The 18,584-nt window shown below is 45.2% G+C and overlaps 1 protein-coding gene across 4 annotated transcripts in view; it reads right to left on the bottom strand.

Moving 5' to 3' along the window:
- The window catches only part of ATP11A (ATPase phospholipid transporting 11A), a 182,729-nt gene that overhangs the window by 62,665 nt on the left and 101,480 nt on the right, over positions 1-18,584 (bottom strand). For all 4 annotated transcript variants that reach the window (XM_044283792.1, XM_044283794.1, XM_044283793.1 and 1 more), the window contains 3 exons: positions 14,274-14,424; positions 8,698-8,895; positions 1,182-1,355 (listed from right to left, as the gene is read on the bottom strand). In XM_044283792.1, coding sequence (XP_044139727.1) covers positions 1,182-1,355; positions 8,698-8,895; positions 14,274-14,424 — 523 coding nt within the window. The remainder of the gene's footprint in view (positions 1-1,181; positions 1,356-8,697; positions 8,896-14,273; positions 14,425-18,584) is intronic.

Raw genomic sequence — 18,584 nt, 5'->3', positions numbered from 1 at the left:
TTAAAAGGAAGGGGTTTCTTTTCACTTTTATATGTCATGATGAAGGACCGGTTTACAGAGGTCCGAAACGCGTAGACTGTACAAGTGTTTGATGTCTGGATTTTACCGCAAGTAAATAAAGATCATCTTTTATATGGGAAGCTGGATTTTACAACCTTTTTCAATAATATTTAAGTATATTCATTTTTTTAATTCCTGGAGAACCCCTTTAATGGGGTAGTCTAACGTTAGCAAATGGCATTTTTTATGTAGACAAAGTTAATACAATACAAATGTACTGTGCTGGCTTGATTCATTTTTCCATCACATTATACCCTGCTCATATCCAGGGGTTACGGCCACCTTGCAATCCAGCAGCGGTGGCCATGCTTCCACATTATAGGAAAAATGGTATTGTGCATACACATGCAAGAGCAGCAGCCTTGTATCTGCATTGCAGCAGTGACAGAGTATAATGCGATTGAAAAATGAATCAAGCCAGCAAGGGAGGCAATATGGACAATCACAATACATTAGTAAGTGCCTTGTATTGCCTACATGATAAATGCCATTTGCTGAAGTAAGACAACCCCTTTAAGGCTGCCATACTCATTAGTGTATTGTCAGAATGTGTACGGTAAGTTCCCAGTTCTCCCTGAAGAAAACGGGGGAGAAAAGGATCAGCTGAACGGAATCTATTCACCCTTCAACCAAGAAGATAAGTCACCACCAGAAGTGTCTGGCAGTTGTTGTCTCCCACATACTGTACGTACATGCTTGGGCGAACTGAAGATATATCTGTATGGGGTAGAAGAGAGAGAGAGAGCTGTTGGGCTGACAGCTACTGAATGTGTATGGCCAGCTTAAGGCCTTAAACATAAGGTTATATGATCCACAATCCTGCAACCCATATCATTATATGGACTGTCTCTTGAATTTTATAGGAAAATGCACGTTTTTTTTCTTCAGGAATGTGATACCTCACAGAGGACGGTTAGCAGCAATGGTGCATGGAAACCAAAAATAAGATCTGCACCACCCGAAGAACAAGCTTAACTATTATCTGAAGAACTTATTGCACCCTTTTAGAAAAATAAGCACTTATCCCAGAAATAGGATGCTAAATTTGGGAGCCCCCAACGTATTACACTTTACAGACAGACGGGTATAGATATATAATGAGTAAGAAAACACGGTAATACTTTTCCTCCAGATCCTGGTGATGAATCAATCATGTCGATGCCCATGCAGTCGGGAAGGATCTGCCCGTTGCAGATGACATGTGGTATGTACACGTGACCTTCAATGCAACATTCAATAAACTCCATGTTGTTCTCTGTTAGCGTTCCAGTCTTGTCCGTAAATATATATTCAACCTATAGTTCAATACACGGAGAACACTAAAGATTAGAAATGCAATGCTTAAAAGTGATCAACTGGAAATCAATAGAGCATCAAGTCCAGCTAACATGATAAAAGTTATGACTGTATGCCGCTCACTGCTTTCTTGGTACTTTCGCACTAGCGGCAAGGAACTCCGGCAGGCTGTTCCGGCTGGTGAACAGCCTGTCGGATCAGTCTAGTTTTATTCCAGCCGCCTCTCGGCATGTTTGCCGTGCTGCCGCCGGAACTCCGGGCCGCCCCCATTATAGCCGATGGGGCTGGAGCGGTAATCTGGGGGCACGCTTGCACTAGCGGCAGCATGGATCCGACAGGCTGTTCACCCGCCAGAACAACCTGCCGGCATTCCTTGCCGCTAGTGTGAAACTAGCCTTAATAAGCATCTTTGATGCAAAGTGTCATACAAATAAATACAATATATAATTGCTTACTTAAAAGAGGCTCAGGCACCAGCCTAATTACGGTCTGCAACGGTATTATCTGGATACATAAAGACCTACCATTAAGATCAGCAAAAGCGATTAGCAACAGTGAGTTTATTAGAAAGATTCCAAACAGAAGGTGCTAATTATAGCCCCACACGCGCCTCTTCCTCGATATCAACACCCCTGTGTATTTACACACAGCTCACAGAATAAGACGTAAGTACCAGCTGCCTTTCACCATGTGGCTATGGATACAAACTGGAACGCAGACGTCAAATCGCTATTAGCAAAATGGTCAGCAACTGCAAGTCGATTACAGAAGAGCATTATAGTGCAGTATTGTCCCGTAGTACTGATTTTAATAGGGCTGTATAGAAAATACGGCAAATGAATTTAAAGGCTATGTACACCTTTGGGGACAATTTTCTTTTATGATTTCATTTTACTAGTGTTGATCGAGCACCGTAGTGCTCGGGCCAAACACATCGGGATGTCCGAGTATTAAACCAGGTACCCCCTGCTCTGAAGAGGGGAGGGTGCCTGGTTCATATGAAAATGTCAGAAATTGAGGGAAACACCACTGAAATGGTTCTGGAACAGCATGGAGAGGATGTCTGGATGCATCTTGGACTCCCAGGTCACTGCCGGGAACGATGTTGCCAAATAGTACAGACTGACAATAATATGCACAAAACCGAAGAAAAAAATGGATTTTAGAGGAAAAATTGAGAGGAACATTCTTTCCTGTATATTTACTTGTATATAAAGTGCAAGTACTGCCAAAAATTACAAGGAAGAGGCACTCCGATACAACCTGTATATCACATAAAGGAGGGCCTCATTCACATTGTCGTACAATTGTTCATGTAGTGGGACTCCTACACTCATAAAGCCTATGCACTAAGTGAAAGGGCTGCCAAAATTACAAGGAACCGGCACTCCAATACACCCTTTGTTACACATCAAAGAGGGCATCATACACAGCCTTGAAAAATTAGGATGGCCTGCTGGTGACCCTCATCTAAAACATTATGGGTGAGGGCCTGCTGCTGCTTTGGTGACTCTAGATAACCTGGGGACGATCGCATGTCCTCGTGACGGCGGCGATCCATTCGGATGTCTACCCTATCAACTTTCGATGTTATTTTCAGCCCAAACCATGTAGACTATGGGTAACGGGGGAATCATGGTTCGATTCCGGAGAGGGAGCCTGAGAAACAGCTACGGCTACCACATCCAAGCAAACAGCATGCGCGCAAATTACCTATTAGGTATAATTAGGTGCGGGCCTGCAGGTGAGCTGACCCTGTAAAAGATTTTAGGTGCGGGTCTGCTGGTGAGCTGACCCTGTAAAACATTATATGCGAGGGCATGCAGGTGAGCTGACCCTCTAAAAAATGTAATGCGAGAGCCTTCAGGTGAGCTGACCCTGTAAAAGATTTGAGGTGCTGGCCTGCTGGTCAGCTGACCCTGTAAAAGATTTAAGGTGCAGGCCTGCTGGTGAGCTGACCCTGTAAAAGATTTTATGTGCGGGCCTGCTGGTGAGCTGACCCAGTAAAAGATTGTAGGTGAAGGCCTGCTTGTGAGCTGACCCTCTAAAAAATTAGCCTGAAGGTGAGCTAACCCTGTAAATGATTGTATGTGAGGGCCTGCAGCTTTATAAGAGTCAACCTGTCAGCATTTTCAGTTGAAAGGCGGATACGCTTATCTGTTATAATGCCACCAGCAGCACTAAATACCCGCTCAGGCAGGGCAGGCCAGCACCTCCAAGGCGTAGAGTGCCAGTTCGTGCCACAGGTCCAGCTTGGACACCCAGTAGTTGTAAGGCACTGAGGGAACATTGAGGACGCCGACACGGTCTGCTATGTACTCCTTCACCATCTTCCAAAAATTTTTCATCCTTGTGACACTAGGCCGCGCATCAGGGTGAGGGTGCTGGCGGGGTGTCAGGAAACTGTCCCAGGCTTTGGAGAGTGTTGCCCCGCCTCTGTTGGAACTGCTGTGTGTTCTATTTGTCTCTCTCCTCGGTTGGTCGCCAGCGTTATCAGATGGAAATTTTTGTAGCAGTTTTTCAACAAGGATATTCTGGGATTGCACCATTTTGCTTGACCTCTCCATCAGAGGAATGAGAAATGAGAAGTTCTCTCTGTAGCAGGGGTCGAGAAGGGTGAACAACCAGCAATCCATGTTGTCTAAAATGCGTATAACGCGCAGGTCTCGGGAAAGGCAGCCTATTATGAAGTCAGTCATGTGTGCCAAAGTACCAACAGGCAAGACTTCACTGTCATCATCAGGAGGATCACTCTCAATCTCCTTCTCCTCTTCTGCCCACTTATGCTGAACAGATGGAATTAAACTTCTATGGGTACTTCCCTCTGTAGCGGAGGCAACCGTCTCCTGCTCCTCCTCCTCTTCATCATCCAATTCACGCTGAGAAGACGAACTGAGGGTGGTCTGGCTGTCACCCTATGTAATGTCTTCCCCCATTTCGACCTCTTCCACATGCAAAGCGTCGTCCTCAATTGTGAGCAGCAAGCGTTTGAGTAGATACAGAAGTGGGATGGTCAAGCTGATAATAGCTTTATCGCCGCTCACCATCTTTGTTGATTCCTGAAAGTTTCTTAAAACCTCACAGAGGTCAGACATCCAAGCCCACTCCTCGCTTGTGAATAGCGGAAGCTGACTGGAATGGTGACGACCATGTTGCAGCTGGTATTCCACTACTGCCCTTTAATGCTTACAAAGCCTGGCCAACATGTGGAACGTGGAGTTCCAGCGAGTGCTCACATCGCACAACAGCCGGTGAGCTGGCAATTTCAAGCGCTGCTGCAACGTTGACAGACCGGCTGAAGCTGTCTGTGACTTGCGGAAATGTGCACACACGTGGCGCACAGGCAAATTGGGGAAGGTTTTGAGAAAACCTTGAACCACAAGGTTGAACACGTGGGCTAGGCATGGGACGTGTCTGAGCCACAGCTTAGTCTGGTCTCTTATCCCCTGCCACAGCTCTGCGGTGGTGTGCTGTTTGTCTCCTAAGCATATCAGCTTCAGCACGGCCTGTTGACACTTCCCCACTGCACTACTACACCACTTCCAGCTACCGACTGATGACTGACTGGTGCTGCACGCGGATAATTCGGAGGTGAAAGTGGAGGAGCAGGCGGAGGAGGAGAAGTGGGGATTGGAGCCACTAACGTAGGTGCTGGCGAAAACCCTGATCGACGTAGGGCCTGCAATCCTTGGTGTCGGTAGCACCTGTGCCATCCCAGGGTACGACTCGCTCCTGGCCTCCACAACGTTCACCCAGTGTGCCGTCAGGGAAATGTAGCGTCCCTTGCCGAATGCACTTGTCTATGTGTTAGTGGTTAAGTGGACCTTCCCAGTAACTGCGTTGGTCAGGGCACGTGTGATGTTACGGGACACATGTTGGTGTAAGGCAGGCACGGCACACTGTGAAAAATTTGGGTGGCTGGGGACTGCATAACGAGGGACGGCCGCCGACATCAGGCTGCAGAAGGCCCCAGTGTCCACAAGCCTAAATGGCAACATTTCCAGTAATTTGGAAACTTGCGTATTTAGTGCTATGGCCTGTGGGTTTGGTGTCTGTGTAAGGACATTTGTACGCTGCGCTGGGAGACGGAAAAAGTGTACTGGATGTCACTGATATTTTTGGGATGCGCACACTTTAAACAAGACATGTGGCACGGATAATTTAACTGTCCGCAGCGGACACAGTCTACGGAAAAAGTGCACATATTTTTGAGATGCGCACAATTTACACAGGCGCAAAAAATTTAACTGTCTATTACCTATTACATTGTATTTTGCGCAGGATGTCTTAAAAATATATATTGCTGCTGTCACACACAATAGTCCTTAAAAGGACTTTTGGGTCTCTAAAAAGTTTGTATAAAAATCTTCTTCCTATTACACTCCCTACACTGACTGTCTCTTCCTATGCACAGCTCTCCCTAAGGCCTCATTCACACGACAGTATTTTTTTATGGTCCGCAAAACGGGGTTCCGTTGTTCCGTGATCCATGTCCGTTTTTTCTTCCGTGTATCTTCCGTGATTTTTGGAGGATCACCAGACATGAAGGAAAGTAAAAAAAAAGTCGTTTTGGTGTCCACCTGGCCGTGGCGGAGCCAAACGGATCCGTCCTGACAATGCAAGTCAATGGGGACGGATCCGTTTGACGTTGACACAATATGGTGCAATTGCAAACGGATCCGTCCCCCATTGACTTTCAATGTAAAGTCAGGAGTCCCTATTATACCATCGGATCGGAGTTTTCTCCAATCCGATGGTATATTTTAACTTAAAGCGTCCCCATCACCATGGGAACGCCAATATGTTAAAATATACCATCGGATTTGAGTTATATCGTGAAAACTCTGATCCGACAGTATATTCTAACACGTTCCCATAGTGATGGGGATGCTTCAAGTTACAATATACTAAGAACTGTGTACATGACTGCCCCCTGCTGCCTGGCAGCACCCGATCTCTTACAGGAGGCTGTGATCCGCACAATTAACCCCTCAGGTGCGGCACCTGAGGGGTTAATTGTGCGTATCATAGCCCCCTGTAAGAGATCAGGTGCTGCTAGGCAGGAGGGGGCAGACCCCCCTCCCTCCCCTGTATTACATTCATTGGTGGCCAGTGCGGCCCCCCCCATCATTGGTGGCAACGGAGCCCCAGTTTAATCGCTGGGGCTCCGATCGGTAACCATGGCAACCAGGACGCTACTGCAGTCCTGGCTGCCATGGTTACTTAGCACTTTTAGAAGCATTATACTTACCTGCGCTGTCTGTGACCGGCCGGGCGCTCCTCCTACTGGTAAGTGAAAGGTCTGTGGGGCGCATTGCTTAATGGAAAAAATGCCCCCAAAGGTGTACAAAGCCTTTAAGTGGTGTGCTTATATTTTAGGTGGGCATCACTGTAGAGTGTTCTCTGATATTATTCAGAGCCCCTCTCCTCTGAGTGACAGCTGTAGCATACAACCAAAAAGACCACTAGAGCTGTCACTCAGAGCTGAGGGAAAGGGCTGTGAAGCAGCTCAATGCAGAGAGCACTTCACAATGAAGCACCACCTCCTGGACACTAAAGGAGCACAGTTTGGCAGAATGGAACTTCATGTTCACACTACTCATTTTTTCCAGAACACTTCGTATCAGATCCGGCATTAATACATTTCAATGGAAAATAATGCCGGCAAGTGTTCCGAAATTTTGGCCGGAGAAAATACTGCAGCATGCTGTGGTATTTTCTCCGGCCGAATACCGTTAAAGTGACTGAACTAAAGCATCATGATGCATACTGAACGGAATGCTTTCCATTCAGAATGCCTTAGGACGTTTTTTTCCGGCCCCTAGGACGGAACTCAATACCGGAAAACTTTAACGCTAGTGTGAAAGTACCCTTATTACAACATTAGACACCAAAAATGACCCTTTTAAGATAGCTCATTGGTATTGAGAACACTGTTATAATGTGTCAGTCTACTAGTATTATGGATCATAACATTCTGATGCAATATGATCCACAACTTGGTGATACTGCAGATCAATATTACACAAGGGATCATGCACATTGTCAGGGAGCATCTACCACAGAGCACAAAACTTGTATGTCTCCTTTAGTATGGAGCTGTCTTGTTCCATGCACTCCATATTTCTCAGTCAGACTCCAAATAACGAAATATTGTGCATAAGTGTTTGGCCCCTTCCACACGGGCGAGTTTTCAGCGCGGGTGCAATGCATGAAGTGAACGCATTGCACCCGCACCCATTTATTTCTATGGGGCTGTGCACATGAGCGGTGATTTTCACACATCACTTGTGCGTTGCGTGAAAATCGCAGCATGCTCTATTTTGTGCGTTTTTCATGCAACGCAGGCCCCAGAAGTGAATAGGGCTGCGTGAAAATCGCAAGCATGCGCAAGCAAGTGCGGATGCGGTGCGATTTTCACGCACGGTTGCTAGGAGACGATCGGGATGGAGACCCGATCATTATTATTTTCCCTTATAACATGGTTATAAGGGAAAATAATATCATTCTTAATACAGAATGCATAGTACAATAGGGCTGGAGGAGTTTAAAAAAATAAAAAATAATTTAACTCACCTTAATCCACTTGTTCGCGCAGCCGGCATCTCTTCTGTCTTCATCTGTGAGGAAAAGGACCTTTGATGACGTCACTGCGATCATCACATGGTCCATCACATGATCCATCACCATGGTAAAAGATCATGTGATGGGCCATGTGATGAGCGCAGTGACGTCATCAAAGGTCCTATTCCTCAAAGAAGAAGACAGAAGAGATGCCGGCTGCACGAACAAGTGGATTAAGGTGAGTTAAATTATTTTTTATTTTTTTAAACCCCTCCAGCCCTATTGTACTATGCATTCATGCATTCTGTATTAAGAATGATATTATTTTCCCTTATAACCATGTTATAAGGGGAAATAATACAATCTACACAACCTTGAACCCAAACCTGAACTTCTGTGAAGACGTTCGGATCTGGGTACCACATTCAGTTTTTTATCACGTGCGTGCAAAACGCATTGCACCCGCGTGATAAAAACTGAACAACGGAACGCAATCGCAGTCAAAACTGACTGCAATTGGGTACCTACTCGAGTGGGTTTTGCCGCAACGCATCCGGACCTTATCCAGACACGCTCGTGTGAAAGAGGCCTTTGGGGATAATACCTTGATTCATATGGGCAATTAGGGCTCTATGCAAAAAACACATGCCTGAGACCCTACAAATAAATTTTTTAAAACTTGCCATAGATTCTTATGTGAAGGAAATGGGGTAACAACCCAAGGAATTATCAGCTTTTCTACTGTATGTTAAAGAAGAAATTATCCAGATGCTTCACCTGTCCGAGCTCTTCATTCAGATCTGACGTGTTCACAAGTGGACCTTCTCCTGTTGTCTCATCAAACATCTCCTCATCCCAGGTGAGGAAATAAGAACCCAGAAATTTCTGCATTTCCACAGTGACGTACATAGAGACAGGGATAATGTAGTTGAAAAGGACCATGAAAGCCAGAAAGTCTGTGAAAGCTCTGATAAACTGAAACGGCACAAAACAGACATTTCTTACAACTCAACAAACGAGCATCAGAAGAAAAAAAACACATCACACAATGGGGAAGAACTTCAGAAACTGGTTCTAATAGAAAACAGTGGTGTTGTCCTCATCCTGCAGTAAAGTCCTTGTCTTCATTTTACTTATACCTTTAACTTTAGTCATTAGTTAGAACCAAATGCACTATTGGAAATGGTCATATTGATGCCGACAGAAGAGCGCTGCAGGCAGAAGGCTGGAAAGCTATCCTTTGGCATTAAGTTAACCAGAACCAAGGATTCCCAGCCAATCTGCTTAGTTGGCACTTGCCAGGCCTTAAACTGTGTAACATCTGCGACCTGAAGAGTGAAGGCACATTCAGCTAAAATGGCCGTTACCTGAAGTGATTCTTCACGTTTGCATGATATTTCAAGGTGCAGGGGTAGACACCTTTGGTGCTAGGTTTCTTTGAGGGAAACAAAAAGATGTTTATGAAGAATGTTAAAGGGGATGTCCACTATTTTAATATTGATGCCTTATCCTGAGGATAGGTCATCAATATCAGATTGGCAAGAGTCCGACTCTTGGCGTCCCCGCAGATCAGCTGCTCTCGTATGAGATCTGCCTTCTCTTCACTGTTTACCTGGTTCCATCTACATTGCAGCAGTGAGCAGTGTAATTACACCTGCTCACCGCTGCAGTTGCGAAGGCGAGCAGTTAAACACTGAAGAGAAGGCAGCGCTCGTACAAGTGCAGCCTTCTATTCAATCAGCTGATCGGTGGGAGTGATCCTTAGGATAGATCATCAATATTAAAAAAGCGGACAACCCCTTTAAAGGGTTAGTCTCATCTCAGCCTTTAATGGCTGGGATGGAAAAACCTGAGTAAGCTTCAGCCATGGGTAGTCAAAGGTACAGAAATTCACAGTAAAAAAGTCACTAGTATATGTATCTGTAATCTTGCACTGCAGGTTTTCAATGCGATGTGGGAAGATCACAAAGTGTGACAGCGAAACCCGGGTCAGGCAATACTGAAGTGTGCATACCATTGTTTTATGCGTTTTATCAGAGATACTGTTGTACGTACAATAAATCTTTGCACGTGGCGGTGGCAGTCTGGGCTTCACTATTGTTGCGACCTTTAATTACCCACAGGAGTGTTGGAGAGAGGAGGGATCCTCGGGTTTACCCCTTGCAGATCCTTCCCCGTGACTTTTGTAACCCGTACCAAGAAGGGAGGAGGTGTATCAAGCAGCGCGGTTTTCCACTTTCTTGAAAGTTACAGAAATTGCTGAGTGGCCTGCACTCCGCTGTGTTCGTAACTCCCGTAGCAGTACACAAACAGCATATCCCAGCAAGCTGCCCTGTTTCCGTAAGGCCCCATGCACACGGCCGTGTTTCACAGCCGTGTGCGGGCCGTGGAACCGTGGCCTGGATCCCTCCTGAGAGCAGGAGCGCACGGCGCCACTGGTTGCTATGACGCCGTGCGCTCCCTGCTGCCGGCACAGTACAGTAATACACTGGTATAGATCATACCAGTGGACTACTGTATTGCGGCGGCAGCAGGGAGCGCACGGCGTCATAGAAACCAGTGGCGCCGTGCGCTCCTGCTCTCAGGAGGGATCCAGGCCACGGTTCCACGGCCCGCACACGGCTGTGAAACACGGCCGTGTGCATGGGGCCTAACTCCCAGTTTATCAGAAACAGTGTAGATGGCTGTGCTACGTGGTTTCTGTAGCTCCCATTCACTCCTATGAGATGAGAAAAACAAAAACATGTTCCCATAAGTCTGTCTATCTCTGGCCTGCGCTTACTCATCTTGTTTCCATCTTGGCCATAAAAGGCTTAGATAAGACTAAACCAGGGTTGCGAACTGTCCAGAAATTCCTGGACAGTCCTCAAAAATAGGTGACTTTTTTCTTGTGTCCGTGAAAGAAAAAAGATGTGTCTGTGATTTTTTTTTTTTAAGGGAACCTGTCACCGGGATTTTGGGTATAGAGCTGAGGACATGGGTTGCTAGATGGCCGCTAGAATATCCTCAATACTCAGTCCCCCATAGCTCTGTGTGCTTTTATTGTGTAAAAAAAAAAAACGATTTGATACATATGCAAATTAACCAGAGATGAGTCAGAGCTTGAAAATATGACTCTTCTCTGGTCACACAAGTAAGATATGACTCTTTTATGTTAATTTGCATATGTATCAAATCGGTTTATTTATACAATAAAAGCACACAGAGCTATGGGGACTGGGTATTGCGAAAGTGCTAGCGGCCATCTAGCAATCCATGTCCTCAGCTCTATACACAAAATCCCGGTGACAGGTTCCGTTTAAGGCTGGTGGTACTTGACTAGATTATTTTGTTTGTAATTATCATCATTTTCCAGCTCACAGTAAATGCTGGTAAATGAGTTCTTATCAGTATATTGAGTTATAGACATGTATTACTTTTAATCTTTATAATTCATTATGGTTTTCCACTTTGTCCGTAAAATTTTGGGCTGTCCATGATTTTGGCAAAAGTTGTCCAGACAAAAAGAAAAATTTGGGTTGGTTGTCAACCATGGACTAAACCTTTAATAACCACAACACAGATTTACTAATCCTAAAGATGGTATAAGCTTAGACAGGCTATGTAGACCTGCACTGTATTTACAAGATAAATCTAGTGCAGGGATAGACACCTTTTACTGATTGACTTACTTTAAAGGGCTTCTGTCACCCCACTAAAGTGATTTTTTTTTTTTGGGCTGGTGAAATTAGTTATATTGCGATATATCACAATATAATTCTGTCACTTACTTTGATCCAGCAGTTTCTTCCAAAAACGAAGTTTTATCATATGTAAATTAGGTCTCTAACAGCAAGTAGGGCGGCTACTTGCTGCTAGCTGCTGCAGAAATCCGCCCCCTCGCCGTGTTGATTGACAGGGCCAGCCGGGATCTCCTCCTCCGGCCAGCCCTGTCGGCATTTCAAAAATCGCGCGCCTCTGTGGGTTCGGCGCAGGCGCTCTGAGATGAGGAGGCTCGTCTCCTCAGCACTCCCTCAGTGCGCCTGCGCCGATGACGTCTTCTATTTCAGAGCGCCTGCGCCGAACCCACAGAGGCGCGCGATTTTTGAAATGCCGACAGGGCTGGCCGGAGGAGGAGATCCCGGCTGGCCCTGTCAATCAACACGGCGAGGGGGCGGATTTCTGCAGCAGCTAGCAGCAAGTAGCCGCCCTACTTGCTGTTAGAGACCTAATTTACATATGATAAAACTTCGTTTTTGGAAGAAACTGCTGGATCAAAGTAAGTGACAGAATTATATTGTGATATATCGCAATATAACTAATTTCACCAGCCCAAAAAAAAATAATCACTTTAGTGGGGTGACAGAAGCCCTTTAAGGCTCCATTCACACGTCCACAACGTGTTTTGCGGATCCACGGAGCCGTGGATCCGCAAAACACGGGCAGCGGCAATGTGTGTTCCGCATTTTGCGGACCGCACATTGCCGGCACTATAGAATATGCCTATTCTTGTCCACAATTGCAGACAAGAATAGGACATGTTCTATTTTTGGGGGGAACGGAATTGTGGACCCGGAAGTTAGGGTCCGCAATTCCGTGTCCGGGCAGCACATCGTGCTGCCCCATAGGAATGAATGGCTCCGCAAATCCGTTCCACAAATTGCGGACGTGTGAATGGAGCCTAAGACAGAATTTAGGCCCTTCCAGCTAAGCCCTGCTATCTTGGTGAGCATGCTGGAAAAAAAAGTGTAGAAATTCTAGATGCGCCAATGTGCGTAATTTTTTAGACAGATTTTGGCACGTTAGTAAATCTGGGGGACTGTGTTATGCCAAGTGCTGTCTGAAAGGGTGGTGCAGGACACAGGGATTCTCTCTTCAGGTTTTTGGAATTTGGAGTGTTCCCTAAAGAAACTAGATTAGCTATGCGTCTTCTGAATTAGGGCAACATTATCGTTCCTGCTTGTTCTACTTTTTCTGAACCGCCTCCATCTTATTTTAAAAACAAAAGCACAGAAGTTCATCAATCAACATTAAGAATGGGAGTTAAATATAGAACAATGGAGCCAAGGAGCTCGATGAAGGAGAGAACAAATACGTCAGGAAAGCCTGTAGAATAAACAGTAATGAATTGAGAGCTGCACAGGAGGAAGCGAGAAGCTCAGGATGGAAAGAGAGCAGAGCGGAGGAAAGCAAGCATACAAAGCGTGGCAGAGGGAAAGTGGAGCAGCTAAGCATAATTGTGCAGGGTGGCAGCTAAAAGGAAACTAGACGGTTAAAGAAAGGAGGGAGGGAGAGATGAAGGTGTCATCTGTTAACCATGAATATAACAAAAAATAGACTTATTATTCTAAACCTACAATTCTATTAACATTTCCTTCCAAAATCAGAACATCTCCAAATTGTCCCTTAGACTCTGTACACACTTCTGTGATACCTACCTGTATTTTCCAGACTATAAGACGGTGGGGAATGGCAGTGTGTCTTATAGTGCAAATGCTAATGACTGCTTCCATTGGTATGTAGGAGGTAAGGGGCGGTACTCACTGCACTGTCTGATCTATGGTCTAAGAAGTAATTACACCTGCTCACTGCTGAGGTAAACAATGAAGAGTGCGGATCAGCAAAACACAGGTACTGGCCTTTCCGCCAACCCTATGATAGAAATGCGTATTCTTGTCCTTGATTGAGGACAAGAATAGGACATGCTATATCTTTTTTGCAGGGCTGCGGAACAGAACTATGTGCTGTCCGCATCTTTTGCGGCCCAATTGAAATGAATGGGTCCGCACCTGTTCTGAACAAATGCAGACCCAGAAATACGGTCATGTGAATGGACCCTAATGCTCCAAGCAAACAGATGAATGAGCACTTATCTGCAAAACATGAAGCTTATCAGCTGTTACCTGCAAATCATAACTACCAGCACAATACTTCAACAGCCCCAAAACGCGTTCTGCAATAATGTAGATCAATAACACTTATATGTGGCATTTATAGTTCCAGTAAATACTGTTCTCCATGACATCCCAGAACATCGCACACAAGTCAATGGAATGATCGATGTAATACAAGCTCTACATGCTAGGACCGTTCTCATAAGCTAATAAGCATAAAATATTCATTACGCCGATTCAATCTCTATTTTACTATTTAGTGCATGGAGAACGTCGCAGATCATTGAGTGCACTCTGCTGCATAGGGGAGGCTTATAATGGGCTTGCAGAATGGATGTCACCTGGGCGGACACCTGTGTCACCGCTCTGAAGTGCTGCACAGAAGATAATTCTGCTTACACAGATGTACAGGTAGCAGTCATTATCCAATTTCCATTCGAGTTAATGATAAAACATGGAATACAAAATCCTGATCATTACCACATTTCTTTGTCTTTCAGAGTCCGTCTTTTGGTTGTACCAGGGCTCATCTCGGAAAGCCTCGCTCTGCCACACGTACTTAAGCACAGTGTTAATTAAGGCTTTGCTGATCAGAATACACAGGTACACAATGAGAAAAGCATTCATTGACCTAGAGGCAATAGAGAATTTGTTGTTATTTGGTTCATGACATCAACATCAAGGCCTCATGTGCAAGGCCATGTCCATACCTCAGATCCGGAAACCTCAGATCCGCAAAATGTGGACACCATCCATGTGCGCAATGCAAACCAGACCATGACATGTTCTGTAATTTGCAGAACAAACATACATGTTTGGACAGTGCAAGGATGACATCCATGTGCTATCTGTTTTAGTTTTTTTGTGGTTCCATAGAAATGAATGGGTCCGTGTGCTAACTGCAAAATGTGCGGATAGGACAGTTGTGTGCATGAGGCCCTTACTTTTACCAGGGATAGGTCAGCATTCAATTACTTATTATCAATTTTGGAAATGGTGGACCCTGTACTATCTATTTATAGGTGATATCTGTTATTCTAGTCCTACCTGTGATGAAAATGAGATAGATGCTGAAAAGTGATCTTTACAGACCAACGAGATCCACCTATTATTAGACCTAGTGGCCAGTGTGAAAACTATGATTTTAGGATTTTTCTTTTTTATATAGATAGTGACATGGAAAATTAAAAATGACATCAAACATTATTTTAAAATATGTTTAACATAAAACTTGATTTAAACAACACGTCATTTTCTGAAGACATAGTCAGATGAGAAATAACCCCACATGGATGTCACTGAGTAGGGTTCACCATTCATGTCCCCTCACAATATACAGTGCTGCCCATAATTATTCATACCCCTGGCAAATTTAGACTTAAAGTTACTTTTATTCAACCAGCAAGTCATTTTCTGACGGCAAATGACATAGGTGTCTCCCAAAAGATAATAAGACGATGTACAAGAGGCATTATTGTGGAAAAAAAACATTTCTCAGCTTTTATTTACATTTGAGCAAAAAGTGTCCAGTCCAAAATTATTCATACCCTTCTCAATAATGAATAGAAAAGCCTTTATTGACTATTACAGCAATCAAACGCTTCCTATAATTGCTGACCAGCTTTTTGCATGTCTCCACAGATATTTTTGCCCATTTATCTTTAGCAATGAGCTCCAAATCTTTCAGGTGGGAGGGTCGTCTTGCCATCACCCTGATCTTTAGCTCCCTCCACAGACAGGGGCGGATTAAGTGCATAATAGGCCCGGGGCTGTCCACAGACAGGGGCGGATTAAGTGCATAATAGGCCCGGGGCTGTCCACAGACAGGGGCGGATTAAGTGCATGATAGGCCCGGGGCTGTCCACAGACAGTTTTAGTTTTTTGTATGAAAATTTGGCGACCACATTTTTCAGTTTAGGATCCAATTTGGGGTATTTTTTTTAGGCTGAAGATGTCATATGGCCTAAGAAGAGACTGTGGCGCCCATGAAGCACCGCATGTCGCCATGTGTGCTTCATGGGCGCCACAGTCTCTTCTTAGGCCATATGACATCTTCAGACTAAAAAAAATACCCCAAATTGGATCCTAAACTGAAAAAGTGGTCGCCAAATTTAAAAATACATATAATTGTAATAAAAAAGACATTGAGGAGAATACAGCACCACATACCTCTTACATCCAGTGCCATCTCCTGTCATGTAGACCTTTTCTTTCCTCTTCTCCTCCATTTGACCCAGACCACCATGGCAAATTCTTTCAGCCGCATCTCGTCTCTACAGTTTGTAACACAGACACGTTAGATTTCTAAATTTTTCCAACAACCTCCTCATCCTGGTGTCCCCACAGTGTCATCCTGCCACCCCCAATACTGTGCCCGTTGTGCTCCCCAATGCTTCAGGAACTATACTGCTAAAAAAAATAGTGACCCTAATAGACATAGTTGGGGTAATTTATCAAGCTGGTGTAAAGTAGAACTGGATTTCCAAAAGAGCTGTCAAATATGAAAGGTGGAATCTGATTGGCTGCTATGGGCAGCTAAGCCAGTTCTGCTTTACACCAGTTTGATAAATTACCCCAAATGTTCCTATAGTGTCCACAGCAGCTATAATGTGCCCTACAGTGCCCCCAGTAATAATACCACCCTCTATTGTGCTCCAGGTAATAATCCCTGTATAGTGTCCCCAGAAATAAAAGAAATGCCCCTACAATGCCTCCCCAATAGCAACACCCCCATATAGTAATTTCCACCACACTGCCCCCACATAATAATTTGTCCCCACACAGTAATTTCCCCCAAACTGCCCCCATATAGTAGTTTGCCCCCACACAGTAATTTTCCCCACAATGCCCCCACATAGTAATTTCCACCACACTGCCCCCACATAGTAATTTGCCCCCACATAACAATTTCCCCACACTGTTCCCACATAGCAATTTCCCCACACTGCCCCATACAATAGTTTTCCCCACACTGCCCCCACATAGTAATTTGCCCCACATAGTAATTTGCCCCCACTTAGCAATTTTCCCACATAGCAATTTCCCCACACTGTCCCCACATAGAAATTACCCCACACTGTCCCCACATAGCAATTACCCCCACACAATAGTTTCCCCCACACTGCCCCATATAGAAATTTGCCCCCACATAGTAGTCCCTCCCATAATAATTTGCCCCCACACTGCCCCCACATGGCAATTTGCCCCCACACTGCCCCATCTAGTAATTTGCCCCCACATAGTAGTCCCTCTCATGATAATTTGCCCCCACACTGCCCCCACATAGCAATTTGCCCCCACACTGCCCCATCTAGTAATTTGCTCCCACATAGTAGTCCCTCTCATAATAATTTGCCCCCACACTGCCCCATCTAGAAATTTGCCCCCACATAGTATTCCCTCCCATAATAATTTGGCCCCATACAGCCCCCACATTCCCCCCCCCCATGTACTCGAGTTAGCTTCCCTAATATGTCCTCCTGTGTGTCCCCCCCAAAGTAGGCACATGAAATAAAATGAACAAAAAATGAAAAGATAAATACTCACCTATGTCCAGGGCCAGGCGCTTGCTCACAGAGGAAGGCGGGATGAGTCAGGCGTGTCACAGTGCTGCGTCCCGGCACAGGCGCGCAATGACGTCATCACGCACGCCTGCGCCGGGATTTCACTACCGCATAGGCCTCAGGCCTACAAGGCCTGAAGCCTATGGTGGTGATCGGCGACGGGACAGGGAGCTATGCGCTCCCATGCCCCGCCGCAGTATGTGGGCGATCGGGTCAGCGTTGGGCCCCCCAGCGGTGCTGGGCCCGGGGCTGCCGACCCGAACGTCCCTATTGTAATCCGCCACTGTCCACAGATTCTCAATTGGATTCAAGTCTGGACTCTGGCTGGGCCACTCCAAAACGTTAATGTTGTTGTCTGTTAACCATTTCTTCACCACTTTTGCTGTGTGTTTTGGGTTATTGTCATGCTGAAATGTCCGTTTACTGTGATTAGGTTCCCTGGTCCATTGGCTGAAAAACACCCCCAAAGCATTAGGGTCCGACCACCATGTTTAACAGTGGGGATGGTGTTGGGTTGGGTTTTTTACGCCAACTGGACACTTTTTGCTCAAATGTAAATAAAAGCTGAGAAATGTTTTTTCCTACAATAATGCCTCTTACATCGTCTTATTATCTTTTGGGAGACACCTACAGTATGTAATTTCCTGTCAAAAAATTACTTGCTAGTTGAATAAAAGTACATTTTCGTCAAAATTTGGCAGGGGTATGAATAATTATGGGCAGCACTGTACATAGCATAGGTGATAAGTATTGAATCTGGGACTACAGCTGTTCACAAGAATGGGGGTTCAAAGTCCCCTGTTTTAATGGAGTGGTGGTCAAGCCCTGCCGCTCCTTTCAGAGTCTATGGAACTGCTGTAATTAGGGAGTGCAGCCCTTGACCACTGCTCCATTCATACAGATGTTATGGGATACTCATTCTTGTGATGAGTGGGCATTTCAGCAGATGGACCTTCTCCAAGGAGACACATAAACTATCCTGCGGATACTGTCATCTGGGACAGCCCCTTTAACCAAAAAAAAAAAAAAACATTTGTAAAAAAAAATAGCAATGGAAAAGATGTGTACCAATGAAACTGGCTGCCCTGTTGCAAGTGCGCTTGGCATCTGAAGGCATCAGTGTTGGTCCCATGTTCATATGTGTCTGCATTGCTGAGAAAAATGATGTTTTAATAGATGCAAATAAACCTCTAGGAGGAATGGGGAAGTTGCTGTTACACATAGAGGC

Source organism: Bufo gargarizans, chromosome 3, assembly GCF_014858855.1.
Source record: "Bufo gargarizans isolate SCDJY-AF-19 chromosome 3, ASM1485885v1, whole genome shotgun sequence".
NCBI lineage: Eukaryota > Metazoa > Chordata > Amphibia > Anura > Bufonidae > Bufo > Bufo gargarizans.
Note: the sequence above shows the minus strand (reverse complement) of the source record. Positions and strands in the feature narration are given on the sequence as shown.